General features: G+C 42.7%; 1 protein-coding gene across 3 annotated transcripts; it reads right to left on the bottom strand.

Annotated features, from left to right (window-relative positions):
- Positions 1-114: 114 nt before the first annotated feature.
- mazb (MYC-associated zinc finger protein b (purine-binding transcription factor)) lies at positions 115-9,544 on the bottom strand. 3 transcript variants are annotated; one of them, XM_079493292.1, is made up of 7 exons: positions 8,611-9,544; positions 8,253-8,403; positions 7,425-7,864; positions 6,504-6,751; positions 5,805-5,868; positions 5,001-5,172; positions 115-2,637 (listed from the first exon to the last, which is right to left on the bottom strand). In XM_079493292.1, the coding sequence occupies exons 1-7, from the start codon at positions 8,641-8,643 to the stop codon at positions 2,309-2,311; spliced, it is 1,437 nt and encodes a 478-aa protein (XP_079349418.1). In that variant the 5' UTR covers positions 8,644-9,544; the 3' UTR covers positions 115-2,308. The 3 variants fall into 3 exon arrangements, with proteins under 3 accessions (XP_079349418.1, XP_079349419.1, XP_079349420.1); XM_079493293.1 differs by having other exon boundaries at positions 5,847-5,868; XM_079493294.1 differs by having other exon boundaries at positions 7,758-7,864.
- Positions 9,545-18,904: the final 9,360 nt, after the last annotated feature.

Here is an 18,904-nt window from a genome sequence, read left to right as displayed (position 1 = left end):
TTAGATAGGGTGAAAGTGGTGTGGTTAAACTGATTTGAATGTTATATTACCTCAGAAACCTCCTCAAGGACCCCTGGAGGTACTCTGGTGAACAACTGAACACGCAACACCCTGCCCGTTTCCTCATTTTACTTTTAATTGTCAAAATTACAAAATAATAACATGATCTCTACTTCATCTACAAAATAATAACATAATGTAGTAAGCATCATTGACTTTTTTTGCTCTAACAATTGTTTATAGACATGCATACTGTTGAGAAATATAAAAATATAAATATAAATACATCCCATTAATATTCTTAATGAATCCATGACTAAGATTTAAAATATTTTAGAATAAAATAATTAAAATGCAGTTGAGTACAATAAGGCATTAAGATGTATCGCAAGAGCTGTACAGGATCCTAGAGTAGAGGTATTACTTTCTTTTAGTGTAATGCAGAAAACCTAAAAATACTTATTCACTACTTTTCTCAACAGGAAGATCTAAAAAAAAAAAGAAACAAAAGGAAAAAGTTCTACAAATTTTAAGATAACATACTGTACCAACACTTAACAAAAGAAAAGAAAAAATAAAGAAAAGAAGAAAAATATATCATTTGAAAAATTAAGCACTCCAGTACAGAACCAGGATTTGTTTAGAGCATATCAGGCGATGTCAGACATTGGAACCTCCTAGATATAATTCTCAACCTGACCTATGACTTTATAAGCCCTTTTCTGACATCACACATCAATTACAATATAATAGAAAACAAAAGAAAAGAAAAAAACAACAATCAAAGATACCAAGGACAAGTGATCGTTCCTCTCATGATTCATGGGGAGCGACATGACCTGCATTTAAAACGCTATACATAGTACAGTATGCGCTGGAAAATCCTCAGTGTTCCTTTAACTCTTAATATGTACAACTGTTGGTTACAGTTATACACATTCAGAGTTAAATTAACACACTCAGGATTTAACAGTGTATCGTTAACAATAACATGACTAAATCTAACTTATGAGCATCACATATGGTACTGGTACATAGAAGAAAACAAATGACTATGGCAATGACAGATAGTTAAATGAATGGCCAACAATGATACATTTCTTTTTGTATAAATCAATACTTGACTCTCTTGAATATTTTTGTTTACGACCAACTAACTTAATTGGACTGCTAAAACTTTCTTTTGTCATGACAGCTCCCTAATTATAAGTATGACTTACTTAGCTTACTTTCATGCAAAAAGGTAGTTTTCAGGCGCAAGAAGAATTTGCTGGATCAGAAGCCGAGCTGTTGTATAGCATAATGATTTGTTGTTGTTTGTGTTAACCATGGCTGGACTCCGGGAGGAAGACGAGCTGTAAGACAATCTAAGAACCCTCAAATCTATTTTGACTTCCATCTTGAACTCCAAATCTTTTTGACCTTCACTGTCAAGTCCCACAATTGTTTCTACAAACCACAATGTTGAATATGGTATTTTGCCAATTTAGAAACAGCCCTCCAGAGACTCATCACAATCTAGTATTACAGTTCAAATGTGATTACTTTTGTCAACAAATAAAAACTAGCAGGCTAACATGCTAGAACAGACCTGACTGCATATGTGGTGCGCACACATCAATCTATATTTTCCTGTCCACTGGTTTGTCTTATTAATTATATTTTCCACACTTTGTTTTTTTGTTTTGTTTTCTTTTGTTTTGTTTTTTAAAACAAGCCTTATGGATTTTCAATAAGTAAGCTGTAAAAATGGGGGTAAGATGAGAGCTGGTGTGAAATATACAGTACTTGGTGCATTTGCAGAGAGTAGCCAGTGCCAGGATTGACAAGAAAGAGTAAGGAGAGAAAGAACAAAGAGTGGGAGGAGAAATACAGTAGATGCTCACAATACCACAGTCCCGAAAACATCAGAGCACTCAGGAATATTTGGATGACAAACCTTACTTGTCGCTGTTACCGTCTATGAACCTGTCGTGGTCATCATATTTCCTTGTCTTTACTTGAATGTCACATTAAAACACAGTGTCTTCACTGCTCAAATAAACATAACTCTACCCCTTTACTCCTCCCTTGTACTGACACCTGCTAGTCATTGCTTCTCTTGGGGTAACACTGCCCTTGAGCGTTGAGTAGTGATTATCTCACTCAACCAAAATCCTATTCCTAACCGTCCCCATTTTGCAGGGAAATAACAAAACTGAACCCAGACCAGCATCTAGCTAGCAACTTAAACCCTTAACTGTGCCCACCCCCTCCCACCCCTCCCTGTTTATGGGACTGAGGTTTATTATTGCTGAGCTTTCTACTGCTAACTCTGGGTCTGTGGAGCAGCAATGCTAGAGCAGTCTGTGACTAGCAGGTCCACCACTGTATTACCAGTGACATAGACGGTGGGTGCTGTCACCATGCTGCTCAGCGAGATGGAGCTGCTGGGCCCTGTGCTGGAGGTGATGGAGCTGGTGCTGTGGGTGCCCATGTGGCCCTGGAGCTGGGTGGGTGTCTTGCAGTGAATACCACACAGGTGGCACACGAGGACGCCGCCAGAGGCTGTGCCGCCGAAGCCACCCACACTATCCTTCCACTCTTGGCCGTGGTGCTTCTGGGCGTGGACACGAAGGTACGTCAGGGTGGTGAAGCCTGGTGGAGGAGAGGTGGTGTTGAGTGTGGAAGTGAGAACATACAGAAGGTACACTCGCTTTGCAATAAGGTTCATACTGCTCCCCAAATGTTGAAAACAAACAATACCACAACATCATAGCTGCTCAGGCAGATTTGTATGTTTGTGTTGAATGACATAAGTGATGCAATTTGACTGTGCACTAGTAAGACGATAGTCGATGGTTGTACAACTCTTCACTGTACGAGAAAAATAACCCCCAAAATAAATACATACACTGTAAATAATTAAACAAACAAGCACAAATGTGCTAGCAGCTAGCCTATCAATATACAAACTTTAGCTCTGAGCTGGTCAAATGGACAAAATAAATCTGCTTAAATGTGACTATAGCCTTCTCACACCAGACCAAGGAGTCACTAAAGCGAAGGGGCAAACTGATATTTGGAGCACAGTGTGCCAACGAGTGTTACCACACCTGAGCCCATACACAGTACATACACTGATGGGATATGAGGCGCGGTGGAAGTGTGGTGTGGTGCGATAGACAATGTCGAATACACACAGCTGGGAGGGAGGTTGGCAGGCAGGCAGGCTACATCAGCCTCCATCTGGACCCAGACAGGGGCCAAATCGTTGTCATACGTTGGAAGCGAGTATGCCAAAGCTATCAAGTTACCTGCCCAATAGTATAAATTCCAAATAAAGTCAAAGATAATGTTATTGAGATGTGTTTAGGGCAAAGTGTTCATATTAGAATTATTCTGCCTGCTAATGAGAAACAAAGACCATTTGTTAAAAGTCACTTTGGTGACTACCCTAGGACCTAGGGTCCATGTACATTACCTAGGACCTAGGGTCCATGTACATTACCTAGGGCCTAGGTAATGTACATGGAGATTGACATAGACATCTGCTGCCTAAATGATACAGTGGTCAGTGACAAAAGTGAAAACATCATACTGTCTAAGCACCTAAATGTAATCATTGTGCATGTGTAAGCAAATTAACAAATAATAACATTCACAGCTACAACGAGTTCATTGAACTGTTTAATATACTTGGCAAAGTAGATGCATCTACATTCATCAGGGAGTACCAACAGCAACCAACAGAGACATACGTTTAGCAGGCTTCTCTGTCTATCTACATAGAACCTGCAACTAGCTGGACTACATTGACCGTTTCAATCTGTTCTGGAGACACCTCTTCAAAGCGGATGGCCACCTGATCCAAGTTCAGAGTAAAGCTACAAATGGGCAATATTTTATTTGTCCTCTATCACCTCTGATACTCCCCAGTCCCCCACTGTAACACCCACTGTAACCCTAACCCTAACCACAATCCCAGTCCAATCTGTGAAATAGCAATCTTTACCCCACAAGGACATAATAGCACAACAAGGACCCAGAATCAACCGTGATAAAGCTACTTATGAAAAGATTTGGAGTAGGCTCTTTGAGGTTCTACCTTCAATATCCCCTCTTGGTTGATTTCACTATCTACATAAGTTGCTGTTGTCAATGGGTATTATGGACAATATTGAGTAGCTGTGTTGTTTACCTTTCTGGGATAGGGGTAGGAAGTGTGTGTGTGGGGGGAGGGGGGTCTGTATTTTTCTTGTGTGGCTTGTATTTTTTTAATACATTTTTTTTTCAGTATGTTTTGTTTAAAAAGAAGAATCAACCATGATGCCACGTGGCAGAGGTGAATGGAATGACCTTCTACTACAGACACACCCTCGGTCCTAGACTCGCCATTATTCTTGTTTTCCCCCCCTCTCCCCAACCCTCATTTGGAGTTCACCGATAGGATGGAACAACTAGAAAAGACTTGCATTAAACCTATTCCCGAGAAACTCCCTCGTCCCCTGTCCAACACAGCCCAGAAGCCCCATTATGCTTAAAACGGCCAATCACTTTCCCCCTCCTCTGTAACTCCACAAAAAAACACCACAACCTACCCCCCACAGAGGCACCACGATTGCTGATGGCACTGCTAAAAAAACAGATATTTTCAGGGTCCCTGCTGTGGGTACTTTTATCATTATCCTCCACAATAAGCTCGGACCGAGGACAAATCCAGCTAGCTTGTGCCTGCAACCCTTCACATTGTTGTGAATATAACAGACTTAGTGTCGAAGTGTCCTTGAGCAAGACGCTGAACCCCTAATTGCTCCCGATGTGCAGGGTGGTGCCTTGCATGGTTTCCTCCGCCATCGGTGTGTGAATGGATGAATGTAATGCACAATCTATGTAAAGCGCCTTGGATATTAAAGGTGCTATATAAAGTGCACCATTTATTGTATTTAAGGATGAATTAAATATGCATCACTTTTTTATAGAGACTCCCCATGATGACACTAAATATCATTTGTACTTACTGCGGTTACAGAGATGACAGGCATGGTGCTGGGACTGGTTGTGTACCCTCATATGATCTGTGATGTAAGCAGCAGAGAGGAGCTTGCCACAGATGTGACAGGGGACCTTCTCCTCGTGGCGAATCATGTGGGCACGCAGGCGGTCCTTTGTAGCAAAGCTAGAGTCACAGGTCTAAATGAGAACGTGATAAATGGCAGATTATTATTAAATGCAGAACAGTTAGACCTTGAAATGTGTATTGGATTCAATAAAGTAACAAAGGAAAAATGCTTTTTTGGCATAAAGTCATATTCTGCATTTAACTATATATATTTTTTGTTGAAATGCTTCAAATAAAATATGCCTAAAAGCTAATTGCAACAATTGCAAACAAGTAATAACAGTAAGTTTTAATTCTATCCATCCCTACAAGACCCATTGAGAGCTTGGAAACTCACAAAAAAGGATTATCAAATGTAATTTTATCCTCAGAAACACCCTGCATATTTTTATGTTGCTTTAGTATTCAGTAGGCCTATTCATTTTGAGGCAAAAGTTACGACAAATTAAAATAATAACCTGTTATCCTGATTATGAAAAAGCTAAAAGGCATAATGAATGTTAATATTCATATTCTGAAGATTCATTTGTTGATATATAAAAGGGATGAACCTAAATACATTAGCCATAGCCACAATATCAACTTCTATCAGGGATACTGTGTACATGTTAGTACAGGCGTTGCTAATCTTATTGGGGCAAATAACAAATTTGCTAAATGAGTATTATTACTGTTATCATTATCAGGTAACTAAGTAAAGTACCGGACACTTGAAGGGACGCTCAGAAGAGTGCACCTGTCTTACATGACTGTTGAGATGATCAGGCCTGAGGGAAAGAGGACACACAATCTGTTAGATAAAAGTTGCAAAAGTCAAAGATCTTTCATCTGCAATGGATAAGCAAGGGCAGGCTATTTTGAAACGGGCCAATAATGCATTATTATTCACGCAATAAGGCTTTGTTCAGACTGCAGTCAAATCCGGATTGTTTCTCAAACATGATCTTCAGGACTGAGCACGCTGTTATTTGCAAGTGATCAGACAGATTATCTTTTTAGACATTATCAACCTATCTGCATTGGTCGCTGCTGTAACAATGTAACAGCATAGGCATGAATAATGCTTAATTGACACTCACAGCAAATAGCCAATCTACATGCGATGCATTGTCAGTCAGGCTTCAGTGTCAAGAGACTCCCGACTGAGACACATCTTTAGAAATCAGATTTGAGTCACATTTCAAACCACCTAGGGAAGGGAAGTGGTTCAAATCGATGAACAAAAATCTGTTTCCATTTGTTTTTCTGCTGTTCATAAAGCCAACCTAATTGTAATCTGGATAGGCAGAAATCGAATTTGGGCTGCCAGTATGAATATGAACACAGCCTTAAATACCGACTCAGGCCCTGCAGAAATTGTAATGAACGAGAGAAACGTTCCCAGTCTGTTTCATAGCATCACCTGGAGAACGCCTTGGCACAGTGGGGGCAGACATAGGGTTTTTCCACCCCTCCCTGGTGGGAGCGTACATGGTGACTCATACGGTCCTTCCTCTTGAAACGCTGCTGGCAGATCGGACAGGAGAAGGGCTTCTCATCCGAATGTGACAGACGGTGGCGGTTGAGGTGGTAAACATCACGGAAGGCCTTCCCGCACGTCTCACAGGCATGGTTCTTCCTCACTGGGTTAGGATTGGGATTTGATGGTCGCTGAGGCGGACAAAAACAAGGAAAGGGAGACTCACGCTACATGGTTTTGATAGGTAGGGACTATAATCTAGTACAGTGGTTCCCAAACGGCGTGCCATGAGGGAAGCCCAGGCTATTTCACATGGATGTAAGGTATGCCTTGAGATTTTAACTTGCCTTGTGGTGTGCCGTGGTCACCAACAGTTTGAAAACCACTGCTCTCGTAGAGTACATTCATTCTTATTATTATATTTCATATCTCCTATTGAAACCATGCAAATCCACAATGATAATTTTCCTGATCTATGTGTAATTGTTTCCTGAAATATTGTGCTCTAGTGTAAGATATTTCCAACAATTGTTTCTTTTTCATGTCATGGGAAACACTTTCCAATAGATGCAAGTCTTTTTCTATCTCTTGAGAGCATGCAGGGGAGTTTGATGGGCTTCTAGCACAGTGCTTCTCAAACTCAGGACCTGGGGACTGATGATAGACCTTAATGACAGGCCCTTGAACTGAGTAAACTTTTTTGTACATAAAAATGGTTAGTTTCAATTAAAGTGATCAAGTTCCGGGGCCACAAAAAAACAATCTGGTTCCCCGAGAGTCCAAGCGGTTTGTGACACAGTGTGCTAGAGGTATGCTCTTACGTTGGGGCCGGACGACAGCCATCTCCACAAGGCCCTGACCCACCTGTACTGTCGCCCCAGTAGTGGCCATGACGACAGCAGCAGGAGGCGGAACAAGGGGGTTAACACTAGCCACTATGCCCGCCATGGCAACCCCTTGGCCATCCTGACTACACATGGGAGGAGGGTGCTGGACCCCCGCCAGCACGCCGGGAGGGGCTAGAGGGGGAGGTAAGGAGAGGTGGAGAAGAGAGAGGGGAATCGTGTGCCTCTCCATCCTCCCTCCTGCCCCAACCGTCATCACCGATGGGGCTGCCGCCGCCGCCACCAACACCTGTCCATCTGCTCCCTCCTTTGCCCCCTCCGCCTGCTCTCTGGCCCTGTCCTTCATTCGTACCCCGGTGTGAACCGACTGGTGGCGACGCAGGTTGTAGTTGTTCTTGAACTGCTTGTTGCAGATGGCACAGATGTGGGGGACACGTGCCGGCCGGGACACTGGCTTCACTGCACAGTCGGTGGGTGTGCAACAACACCAGGAGGGGAAGAATGGAAGGAAGTGAGAGAGGGAGAAACAGAGAGAGAGAGATGGGAACAAAAATAATTGTAAATTTGAGTCTTAGAGGTCATTTTACAACCGTGTCAAATCTGACATAGTGGTTCTCAAAGTGGGGTCTCTGGGTTCTTTGAGGGGGGTTCCAAATGGAGCGTGTAACAAATGGAACCAAATGGACCCACAAGACAATTTTGTACACACTCAAAGAGTTATGGGGGGGTTGTTGAAATTAAAAGGTTTGAGAACCACTCTACTACAGTAGCTAGACAACAAAGACATGTTCACAAAAGTTATTATTATTTTACACCCAAATCCACATGTTGTGTGGCTATTCCTCACCAGGTGTAGGATCTTCATTGAGAGCAGCAGTGTCCACCGTTGAGGGAGGCTGTGCTATGTGTTCTGTGGGTGGGGTCTGGGGAGAACTCGTATGCACTGGCATGAGCTCTGATTGGAGGCTCCCCTCCACTTGGTTTTGGGTGGGAGTATTCTGGAGAAGTAAACACAAGGCCATCACCCAAATGTAAATAGAAGTGACTGCCATTGTCTTGAGGTGGTGGCACTTTTAGTTAAACACAAGATGATGCTGAAGGTATAAGGATTGCTGGACAGAGGCGATATAGGCCCCGCTACAGAACTGCGGCCAGAAAATGCGACCATAAACAGATCTACTACTGCAATTGTTTCTTAGGCCTACCTGGAAGAGAAAATTGCTCCAAGCAGCATCCATTTTGCGCCAAAGCGATGGAGATTATAAAAGTCAGCTAGTCCTGATTGAGATAAGCGAGCGAGCCGTTCGCATTCTTTTGATCACCCCACCGACGATTAGTCGCCTATACTGCAGCAAAAAACGACGGGCTTCTGGATGTTTCTTGAAAAAATAACTTGAGTGAATCTGTTTGCAAAAATATGTTTTCTCATTGAGGTAGTCTATTCTATCAATTAAAATGCACGCAGCTGTTTGACTGCGCTGCAGTTGACGAGACAGTAGTGGTGCTGGCCCGGGTAACAATAATGGACTATATTTCTCTTTGAAGTTTAATTGATCAAAGATTGATTATACAGAAATGCATATATCTATAGCAACAACAAAAATATATTTCAAATCAACAAATAGCACATTATCAGTATTGTTTAGCTGTAAACGTAATACATTCTACGTGAAATAAAATGCATTTTACGCACAAGTATAAGTATCACAAGAGCTTAAATAACACGCATCTGATAAGAATAAGCAGCTCATGCTTGTTTTAATGTATGAATCTATTTTCTCCCGATTCCCCCCCAATAGGCCAATCGGGTGTTTGTCGAAGCCTCGCTGTTGGATTCAAGCCGTGACCCGGGCAAAGAGCGCTCTCGCCGGGCCGCAGCCTTTCGCTCCACCTCGGCGGTTGGATTGCGAGGATGTCATCTTTCTTTTTTTATCGCTCGCTCTCCCTCCTCCCTCCCTGTCTGTTTCTTCCTTTTCTTTTTTAATTCCTCTTTCTTCTCTCCCCCTCCTCTCCTTTTTTCTCCTCGCACCGCTATGTCCCACTTGCTCTTAAAGGGATAGGGTTTCTGGGACAACCCCCCCCCTCTCATTTCCGTCTCCCTCAATGGAGCGGATCCGAGCCTCTTCCTTCCCTGGGATTGTTTTGGCCGACGGAAAATGCAGCAGCGCCAGCCAGCAGGCAGCGTTGGTAGAGATAAACAGAATAGAACAGAACAGTGGTGACTCAAAGAGGGGTCCGTCCAGAGACCCCCGGGGGTCCTTGAAGCAGGGAGGAGGGGGACTACATTATTAGCTACAACATTATACAATCAGTTGAGTTTAACCCCATGGCTTGCTTTTATCCTTATTTTATACTTTAGCAGGCTATTCAAAAAAAATCGATGTGCTTTGAGCTCCCCCCCACACACACACAAGTTGAGAAAAATCTCTTCGGAGTGGTCAGACACAAAATAAATTTAGCCTATGGCGTGTAGCCAAAACAATAAGGGGCGAATAGATATACGCCAATAAGGGGGTGCGAAACATAGATATATATATCTATGGTGCGAAATGCTTCAAGAAAAAGTTTGAGAATGAGAACTTGAGAAGAAGAAGAACCACTGAAATAGATCAGTAGACTACTACTAGAGCATAGAGCAGCAGCATTCCTATGCTGCCACCGTCACCGTGTAGGGAACATGGTCGGCATGGGAAACGACATACCATACCTACCATAATGACATTCCATTAGCGACGCATCTTAAAGGGTAGTGCGTGCGCACAGGAAAAGAGCCTTATTAATAATGATGATGTCAGAGACAGATAATAAGCACAGGAACAGTCAGTGAGAGCACAAGAAAGACACTGTTAATTTAAAGAAAGCCCCATATTGTTCTACGTGATATTTTTTGCAATAGATGACAACATACACTGGATAATGATAACCTACTTAGGCTAAGTTATAGGCTATTAACAATAACCAACATGGTTAAATATATTACATGCATTCAAATTATAAAGACACAGTCACGTGTGTTAATATCAATTTATTATCATTTTAATTACTTTAAATTACCCTTCTTTTATTCCTCAATACGTCTTTAAAGACTATCATTTCCACTCCTCCTCAAGCTCGGAATTGCTTGATTTGAATATGTAATACGATTAAAGAGTTGTTTGTTTTTTAACCCAAAATGTCCCCTCTGCAAAACACAAACATTTTGTCCACACAGATGAGTCAGCGTCATTACTTATCCTTCATCCATTTCAACATGGGACAACTGGGATTTCCCTGCTCTAACCACAGTCCCCCTTTTGAATCCGAGAACAGTCCAATCCTCACAGGAGAGATGAGCAAGCATGTTGCCATTGTGAAACCTACCTCTTCACACCATCAAATAGCCACTCCTAATAGTTTATATGAGTTTATGCATGCACTGAGATTCCAACCAAGCATAAAGTATTAGGTTGTAAACAGGGAATTGTCTTGAGCTGGTGTTTTCATTTCAAAAGGTACATAATTCCAGAGCCCCATTTCAAGTAAACGGCAGCCTTGCAGGAAGGAGTGAGGGGGAGAGAACCTTCAGGCCTCAGAATCATGGGCATCATCATGCTCATGAATCATTGATTGACCTCCATTAAAAAATAGACAGGCTGCTCCGGTCACTGCCACAAGAGGGCGCACGTTCACAGCAGCTCATTGGGGGCCAAGTCCCTTTCCCCAGTCCAAAAACACACTCCCAGATCAGTTGGTTGCACTGCTGGCCTCCTCCATGTTCCTTGCTCTTCATGCTTCTTTGAGAGGTTCAGCGTGAGCTCAAGTAGTAGAACAACTAACTTATTTCTCAGTTGAAAAGAAAAGGAAATCCGTCACTTTCATTCTAGTATAGGCAGCATTTTAACAAAACAAAATCAATAATAAAAAAGGATTGTACAGAGGAGTAAAGTTCACCTGAACTGATGTTGCCTCTTGAATATTTCATGTTGCTTTTCAGTGGTGTCCTACCATTGTAGAAGGGTCACAAGTGTCAATAAAATTACGTTTTGTTGTCTACAAAAGTGGCAATATAACTAGACTGTATACTGCTCGACACACACACATACATAAATCCTTAACAATTATTAATAATCCCTTATTAATAATCATTAATTCCTGGAACCCACCCCGTACCTGACAATGCAATATTTTTTAATCAACTATTAATTGATTGTTTTTAGTTTTTACAACTTTCCAACCCCATGATCAAAAGTGGGCCTTGTCTTGAGAGTATGAAAAATGTGAACATGATTACAACAACAATTACATCAGGATTGGTCATGGTAATATTGACACCTATAGAAAATGCAGTTGGCTTTGTTGCTCTAAATCTGGAATTCAATACTCATTTGAATATATCAAAATTACTATCATCCTCTTTGTTACTATATAAAACCAATTACTTTCATTTGGACTTTTCATATTCCCATAAATATTTACAATAAAATGTCAAAAATGTGGGACAGGTGATTTTTAGATGCCAGTGAAACTTGGACAGGTAACTATTACCGTACATTTCAGATGCGTTTGGTCATGTTTACAAATGTTTTGTACATTTATATCATGCATTGCCAGTGACTTCCATAGACACTATGTTGTTTAGATATGCAATATGTTAGGGAATGCCATAAAGCTTTTTTCTTTTCTTTTTTTCATGTCTTTTGTACATGTCCACACAAATGTTTCTTGTCATTTCAGGGTGCTTTTTTATAGAGCAGTGTCTTTTGCCTTTACAAACATTCGGTGTACTCATATTTAAGTATATACCATAATAATTATCTTGCGGTCATCAAATCAAAATCTTAATGGCACGACATCCCTTAAGTACCCCTTAAAGGCATTGGTGACGTTCCAAGCAACGTTTCGTTTGTTTTTTACTTTTTACACTTAATACAAAAATCAACAAAACATCAAATAACAGTTGTAAATCAATAATAATAAATAAAAAAATTAGAATCCACAGCCATCTCTCTGAACAGAGACTAACGTGTCCCATGTTTTTCTTATTTGTATTCTTCCCCATTACGAGTGCTTGCTAGATATATCTGGACACCACACAATACATACAGTACGCACACAATGCAAAGGACTCATCTATACTTTAAACTGTCCTCTCTCTTTCTCCATTCCATCACAGAATATCATAGAAGAAGACATGGCTATATGACTACCCTGTCGCTTTGCAACTGTAGGAAGAAAACGAAAGAAAAAAAAGGTCAAATGTCCCTCCTCTTGTGCCTCCTATCTCACTTTTTTACAAGTAGTAGTGAGGATAAAAATAAAAAAAACTTGTAACCTCCCATACCTCCCCCCAACGGTACGACGGGCGATTTACATTCCTCCGTCACTCCTTCCTTTTGTTCCTCTGAGAATGGGAAGAAACCTCTAGCCTCTGCCCACCCTGAGTCTAGAGAGAAAGACTGTGCCTCAGTAGTCTGACGGCTGGCCTTCTCCCTCGCCTCATATGTGTCACGTATGTCAACGTGCGTGATTTCACCCGTCCCACGATTTGACATCAGCCTACACAGTAAAATCCTCAGTGTTCAATTCATAGGGCCCTCAGACCACCTCAAAGGTCCACCTACACCTTGAACACTGAGGATTCTAACGTGCAAAGGCAAGTAAATGAGTTGACACAAGACAAGGAGGCCACCTGAGAGTATTGAGATACAGCCTTTAATACAGTAGCTACTTTCCTAAATGCCTCCCTCCCACCCTTTTCTCTAAATCTAAGAGTGCATTGCCATGCCAGCCCCTAACCTCTCCCTACTCATCCTCTTCCCTGCTTTAAGAGTAGGAGATGTGTGAGCCATTGGAGATGTGCGAGGTGACCGAGGTGCTCCGGCTCAGGACGCCGTCGCTCCCTCCAGCCCCCCCGGGGCCCCCTCCAGACGCCGTCCTCCTCAGGGGCTGGGGGCTGTTCCTCAGCGCCATAAGGCTGGGGCCACCACGCACAGCCAGCCCGCCACCACCACTGACATATATCCCTCCCTGTGAGGAAGAGGAGGAGGAGGAAGAGGAGGACGGGCCAGAGACGGAGGGAGGGGCGGGCGGAGGCGGGGGCAGCATGGCCAAGGACTGCGAGGACGAGCGCGACGGCAGGTGATGGGCGAAGGGGTGGGGGTGCGGGTGGGCCAGGTCTCCCCCTGATCCCCGCACCCCTGCACTCCATTCCCTCTCCCTCTCCTTCTCACGCTCCCTGTCTCGATCCCTCTCCCGCTCGCGGTACAACTGCGGCGTGCTCTGGTGGTGGTAGTGCTGCGGCAGGTGATGCCGCTGGTGGTGGGACGAGGACGATGATGACGAGGAAGAGGAGGAGGCGGAGGAGCGGGAGGAGTGGTGTGCCTCCCTGCCGTCGCGCCCCAGTCCCAGGGCCATGCTCAGAGCATGGGAAGAAGAGGACTCGCTCCTGCGTTCCCCTCCTCCCCCTCCACCACTGCTGTTGTGGCTGCGGCGCGAGTGGGGCTGAGGGGTGGGGTTCTGAGGGTGCATGCCGTGGCTCCAGTGGCTGGAGGAGCGCGAGCCGGGCGGTGGCGGGACGTTGGGGTAGCCCTGCTTTGGGTAGGCCTCACTGGGGATGCCCGTCAGAGCCATGTTGCTGAAGCCCAGGCGCAGGCTCTCCGAGTCGAACGACTCGATCTCGCTGGCCTGCCTCTCCAGCAGGGTGCGGATGCGTTCCGAGCGCTCGTTCTGCAATGACACCATCTCCTCCTCGATCTGGGTGTGGGTGTGGAGGGGGGGGGGTGGGGGGGTTTGTAATAAAATAAAATATCCAGCAATAAATACAAATTAAATATCTGATGATGAAGATAATGACAACATGTGGCTAGTCTGGCTACACCATGTATTATTATGCTCAGGCTAACAAAATTAACAAAATGTGTCCTTGTCACTTTTTAGAAGTTTAGAGCACATTGCCTATACTCCTCTCTACTACCCCCTTCTGGAGTAAGTTTATAAATATAAGCTTCAGGTTGCCTAATGCGTATAATGACTGTATGCAGATATATTATTTAAAAACCTTAGGTAGTGTGGTGCTGTTGAGAAATCCTATGTACAGTTTCACTTGTCGACTGAAAGGTTCTCAGAATGCCATTGTCACAATGCTCTAGTCTAGAATCCTAGTTTTAGTCTTATTGTAGCGGTCAATTTGTATTGGGGGTGGGGAGGGTGGCAGGGCGGAGGTCGCGAGACATGGCCAAAGGATTTCCGGGGGTCCCCAGCCAAAAACGTAGAGAACCCCTGATCTATAGCAACGTTAATGTTCCTTTTTTAATTTTATTGATAGGAAATGGGCAGTGAAATGCGTGCTAAGGCCGTTAGGATCGGGACTCGAATCAGCGACACGTTTCAGACTACATTGTAGCCTAGGTGCCTGGACAGCTGCGCCAGCGGTCCAGGCCGCCAAGTTAATTTTCAATAACCAGCTGAAATGTGCTGATCATGCATATCTAAATGGACTGTACATTCTTACCAGTGTCCAGTACACAGCACGGATGTTTGGCTGCACCGGATATATATTATTTTTTAAAGTGAACATTCTTTACTCAAATCTTTCCTTCTGGGGGTCCCTGGAACAAAATATTTTGAGATGGGGGTCCGCAAACAACTACATATAATTTTGAGGTTCCTTGACACGAATAAAGTTTTAAAACCTTTGACTTCTAAAACAGAAAACTGTTTCAGAAGACATTTTTAGAATGGGCCTCAGGTCTTAATCGGGTTAATACTCTCACCCTCTGCTCCAGCAGGGCCCGGCGGATGGACACCCTCTGCTCCAGGTCCTTGGCCTCTCTGTCATGCTGTGTGTCCGTGTGGATCTTGATCTTGCTCTGGTAGGCGTTGAGCAGCTCCAGCTCCTGTTGGAGCTGCATCCGCAGCACCTGGTACTCGGCTTCCTGGGTTTCGTCCAGTCGCAGCTGAAAACGGACGCAAATAGGGAAAGTAAAAAGACTGGATGACACAGCAGGGTTTGTGTGAGGGACCGGCTCATTGTTCGTTTGCAGGGTTAGGAAAGAGGTTTAGAGAGAGGTTAACGGTTGTGGAAGAGCAAAGCTTCCCCAGAGATGGAAAGGCAGTGGGGTGAAGATCATTCAGGTGTGTTGAGTGTGTGCAGTGGGATGAAGATCGTTCAGCCATACGTTGGTTGTGTGCATTAAGTGGGTTGCCATGATTCCACAAGTTTGCTCAATGTGCTGGAGTTGACTACATTTTTGACCACACTTAAGAAATTGAGAATAAAGTTAAATTAAAGTACACATTTGAGGATATTGAAATAGAGGATGTAATAGATGCAACTGTTGTGCAACCTGAAATAATCTTGCAATGATGCATGATATAATGAACGACAAGTGTACAGTGTAGTGAAACAACTTTTAGGGAAGATAACTACTTTATTATCAACCTTCAAGCATATAAGCTGGGAAACTATAACACGTTATAATTATGTACACAATTTTCATTGTGTACAAAATCCATTAAGAGAGCTTGGTCGAATGGCATATAGTCCAGTAATAATGTAATTTGACCTCTAACTAATTGCAAAAAAACCAAACTCAACTGATTTTGCATCTTCAATATATCCTGAATAACAGAAAGAAAGTTGCCTGGAATTGTCTGAGGGGAAAGTGTTGAAAATGGCCTGTACAGTATGGCCACCATTGACATCCTATTATAAGGCAATATTTTCTAAATTTCCTTATGCTTTAAGTAGCATGTGACATATCAAACTAGGTTGTTGTCATGATGCTGAAGCCATTCCAAGCATTAGTTTTGCATAAAAACACTCATTGGGCTAAATTTGGCCATAGCAACTTGCCAAAATGTAACGAGGTCAGCACATTTGGGCAAGTTGCTATGGCCAAATTTAGCCCAATGAGTGTTTTTATGCAAAACTAATGCTTGGAATGGATTCAGCATCATGAAAACCCCCTAGTTTGATATGTCACATGCTACTTAAAGCATAAGGACATTTAGAAAATATTACCTTATAATAGGATGTTAATGGTGGCCACACTGTACAGGCCATTTTCAACACTTTCCCCTCAGACAATTCCAGGCAACTTTTTTTCTGTTATTCAGGATATATTGAAGATGCAAAATCAGCTGAGTTCGGTTTTTTTGCAATTAGTTAGAGGTTGATCCTGTATTTTCCATAGATTTCCTGTACTAATAGGCCATTATAGTACTGTAAGTAGATTGACTTAGGAACAATAAGAGATCATCTTTGATCATAGGCCATTATAGTACTGTAAGTAGATTGACTTAGGAACAATAAGAGATCATCTTTGATCATAGGCCATTATAGTACTGTAAGTAGATTGACTTAGGAACAATAAGAGATCATCTTTCATCAAAATGGTGGTTTGGTTTGAGCCAAAGTGATAACCTACCTGAAGGTCAAAAGCGGCCACTAAGATTTAAGTTAATTAAACCAAACGTACAGGTGTACACCAGCAGTGTGTAGGACACTGATCCCAAGCCAACATTATGTCTGCTCTCAAAGGACATTGTTTGACTCAATCAGTGTCTGGAAAATCTTTAACACCAGTACCAGCAGACATTGTGGCAAACAAGGAGTGCCTTATGAGGACATTTAGTCATTTTAATGAAGCCTAAATGTCCCATTGCAATCAAAACGGTATTTTCACTTTAAAGTAATGTGACTAGTAATGGTTTAAAGTAATGTGACTAGTAATGGTTTAAAGTAATGTGACTAGTAAGTCAAGATTTGTAAACAAAAAGAAAGATTCCGCACACTGCTCTTGCTCAGCAGCATCAACTTTATTAACCCATTAAGATCTGAGGCGGATTCTACAAATGCCTTCTAAATCAGTAGTTCTCACACTTTCAAGATTTTTCAAAACATTTTAAAAAATTGCAATGTTCAAGCACCGTTACAGTAGCTCGTAGATCTGCTATTTTTAAATAGCCAACGCAAAAAAAAATGACAGATGCTTTTCGGCTAAACACATGTCGTCAAGAGTGCCCTCAAGAGTCAAGACACTCAATAAAGTCTCAGTAGTATGTGGGATCTTTCTTCCTGAACGGATAAATTGATACTGTCCAATGCACCTGCACCAGATGAATTGGATGTGTGAATATTTCCTTTGAAAAGATTTGTAAACTGAAAACATACCTGATTTCCTTTATATTGTTCCAACAGATGAACCATTGATCTTAGATGGCACGTTTCATCAACGCTTGCATTCCACTGCTTAGTTCTCATGCATGGAGTGATGCTACTGTAAACCAACAACTTCTCTGAGAAATTCAACAGCTAACAGTGTAGTCATTTACAGTTGGGTGCCACCGATATTGTCCCTTATCATTTGACCCATTTAGGCCTGACCTCAAATTTTTTAAAAATCCTTCTAAATCCTCCAGTTTTCTGAAATAAATATTTTCACGATTTTTCAAAAATAGCAGACCTACAAGCTCGTAGCGCGCCACTCGGTGGCGCGCTATGAGCTTGTAGATCTGCTATTTTTCAATAGATAAATTATAACAATGTTTAAAACACCAAAAGGGGTTCCCGCCCAAAATGTGTTAACTGTCCTTTTGCGCAGATCACGCAAACCTCAGCAAAAAGAAAAGGACAATATCGATGGCCTCCAACTGTAGGTGAAACAGAACAAGGGGAGATTTCACTAAAGAACAGGACTAAAGCTTCATTTACTGTACACTGTAATTCATTGCATGATAGTGTCACTTGCTAAAAACATCAGATTCTCAAGCAAAACAAAAAAAAGTTTTGTGGCTTGAAAATAAGTTTCCAGCAAGGAACACCATCGTGTGACAAAGACTATTGCAATAGGAGCAGACCGGTTGGCAGGTAGGGTAGGTACAATCCCCAGGGCAGGGTATAGGTACATCTCATGGGGCACTTGGGATGGGTTAGGTAGGTGCAACCCCTAGGGTCATGATACTGCAGGTACAACTCCCGGGGCAGGTCAGGGACAATCCCCAGGGTGGTGTGGTGCGAGTGTTTAGTGAAAGACGTCTCCTTGCCTTACTCACAGCCTGTGTGGACAGCATGTCATTGATGGAGTGGTCATACTGCTCGGCCAGTATGGCCAGCTTACGAGTCTGCTCGTCCTTCAGCCTTTTCAGCACAGCCTTATGGTCTGACTTGGGTGTGTTCTCCAGTAGGTGGTTACGCAGGGCCTTGTACTGGCGCGTTTGGATTTTGCAGGTGTCCTGGAACTGGCGCTTGATCTGCAGTTCTTTGGACTAGGGGAGAGAAAAGAGAGACGGACCCAACTTTGCTGAAGCGCATCAGTTTGTGTAGCATGAGCTGAACTAGCACAAGCTCAATGTTTGTCTTTGAGGCTCAAAAAACCATGATTTCCTGGCCATTAACTGGAAGGGAAAAAAAACCTGTGTTCAGAACTGGAATAATAACTCAATGTGTTCATATGAATTCAACAAATATTTGCCAGGGATGGTTTAGTATAGGTTTATATAATTGTAGTTAGTGTAGAG

Source organism: Electrona antarctica (genome assembly GCF_951216825.1).
Source record: "Electrona antarctica genome assembly, chromosome: 22".
NCBI lineage: Eukaryota > Metazoa > Chordata > Actinopteri > Myctophiformes > Myctophidae > Electrona > Electrona antarctica.
The sequence above is the reverse complement of the archived record's forward strand: the minus strand, read 5'-3'. Positions and strand labels throughout refer to the sequence as shown.

What these genes read in the sequence shown, in the direction of transcription:
- mazb (XM_079493292.1), bottom strand. Translation starts at nt 8,643, where the DNA reads ATGGATGCTGCTTGGAGCAATTTTCTCTTCCAG. An exon ending in CAATGAAGATCCTACACCTG is followed by an intron (nt 7,865 to 8,252) that starts GTGAGGAATAGC and finishes CCGACTGTGCAG; the next exon opens with TGAAGCCAGTGTCCCGGCCG. An exon ending in AGCGTCCCTTCAAGTGTCCG is followed by an intron (nt 5,173 to 5,804) that starts GTACTTTACTTA and finishes GTTCTCATTTAG; the next exon opens with ACCTGTGACTCTAGCTTTGC.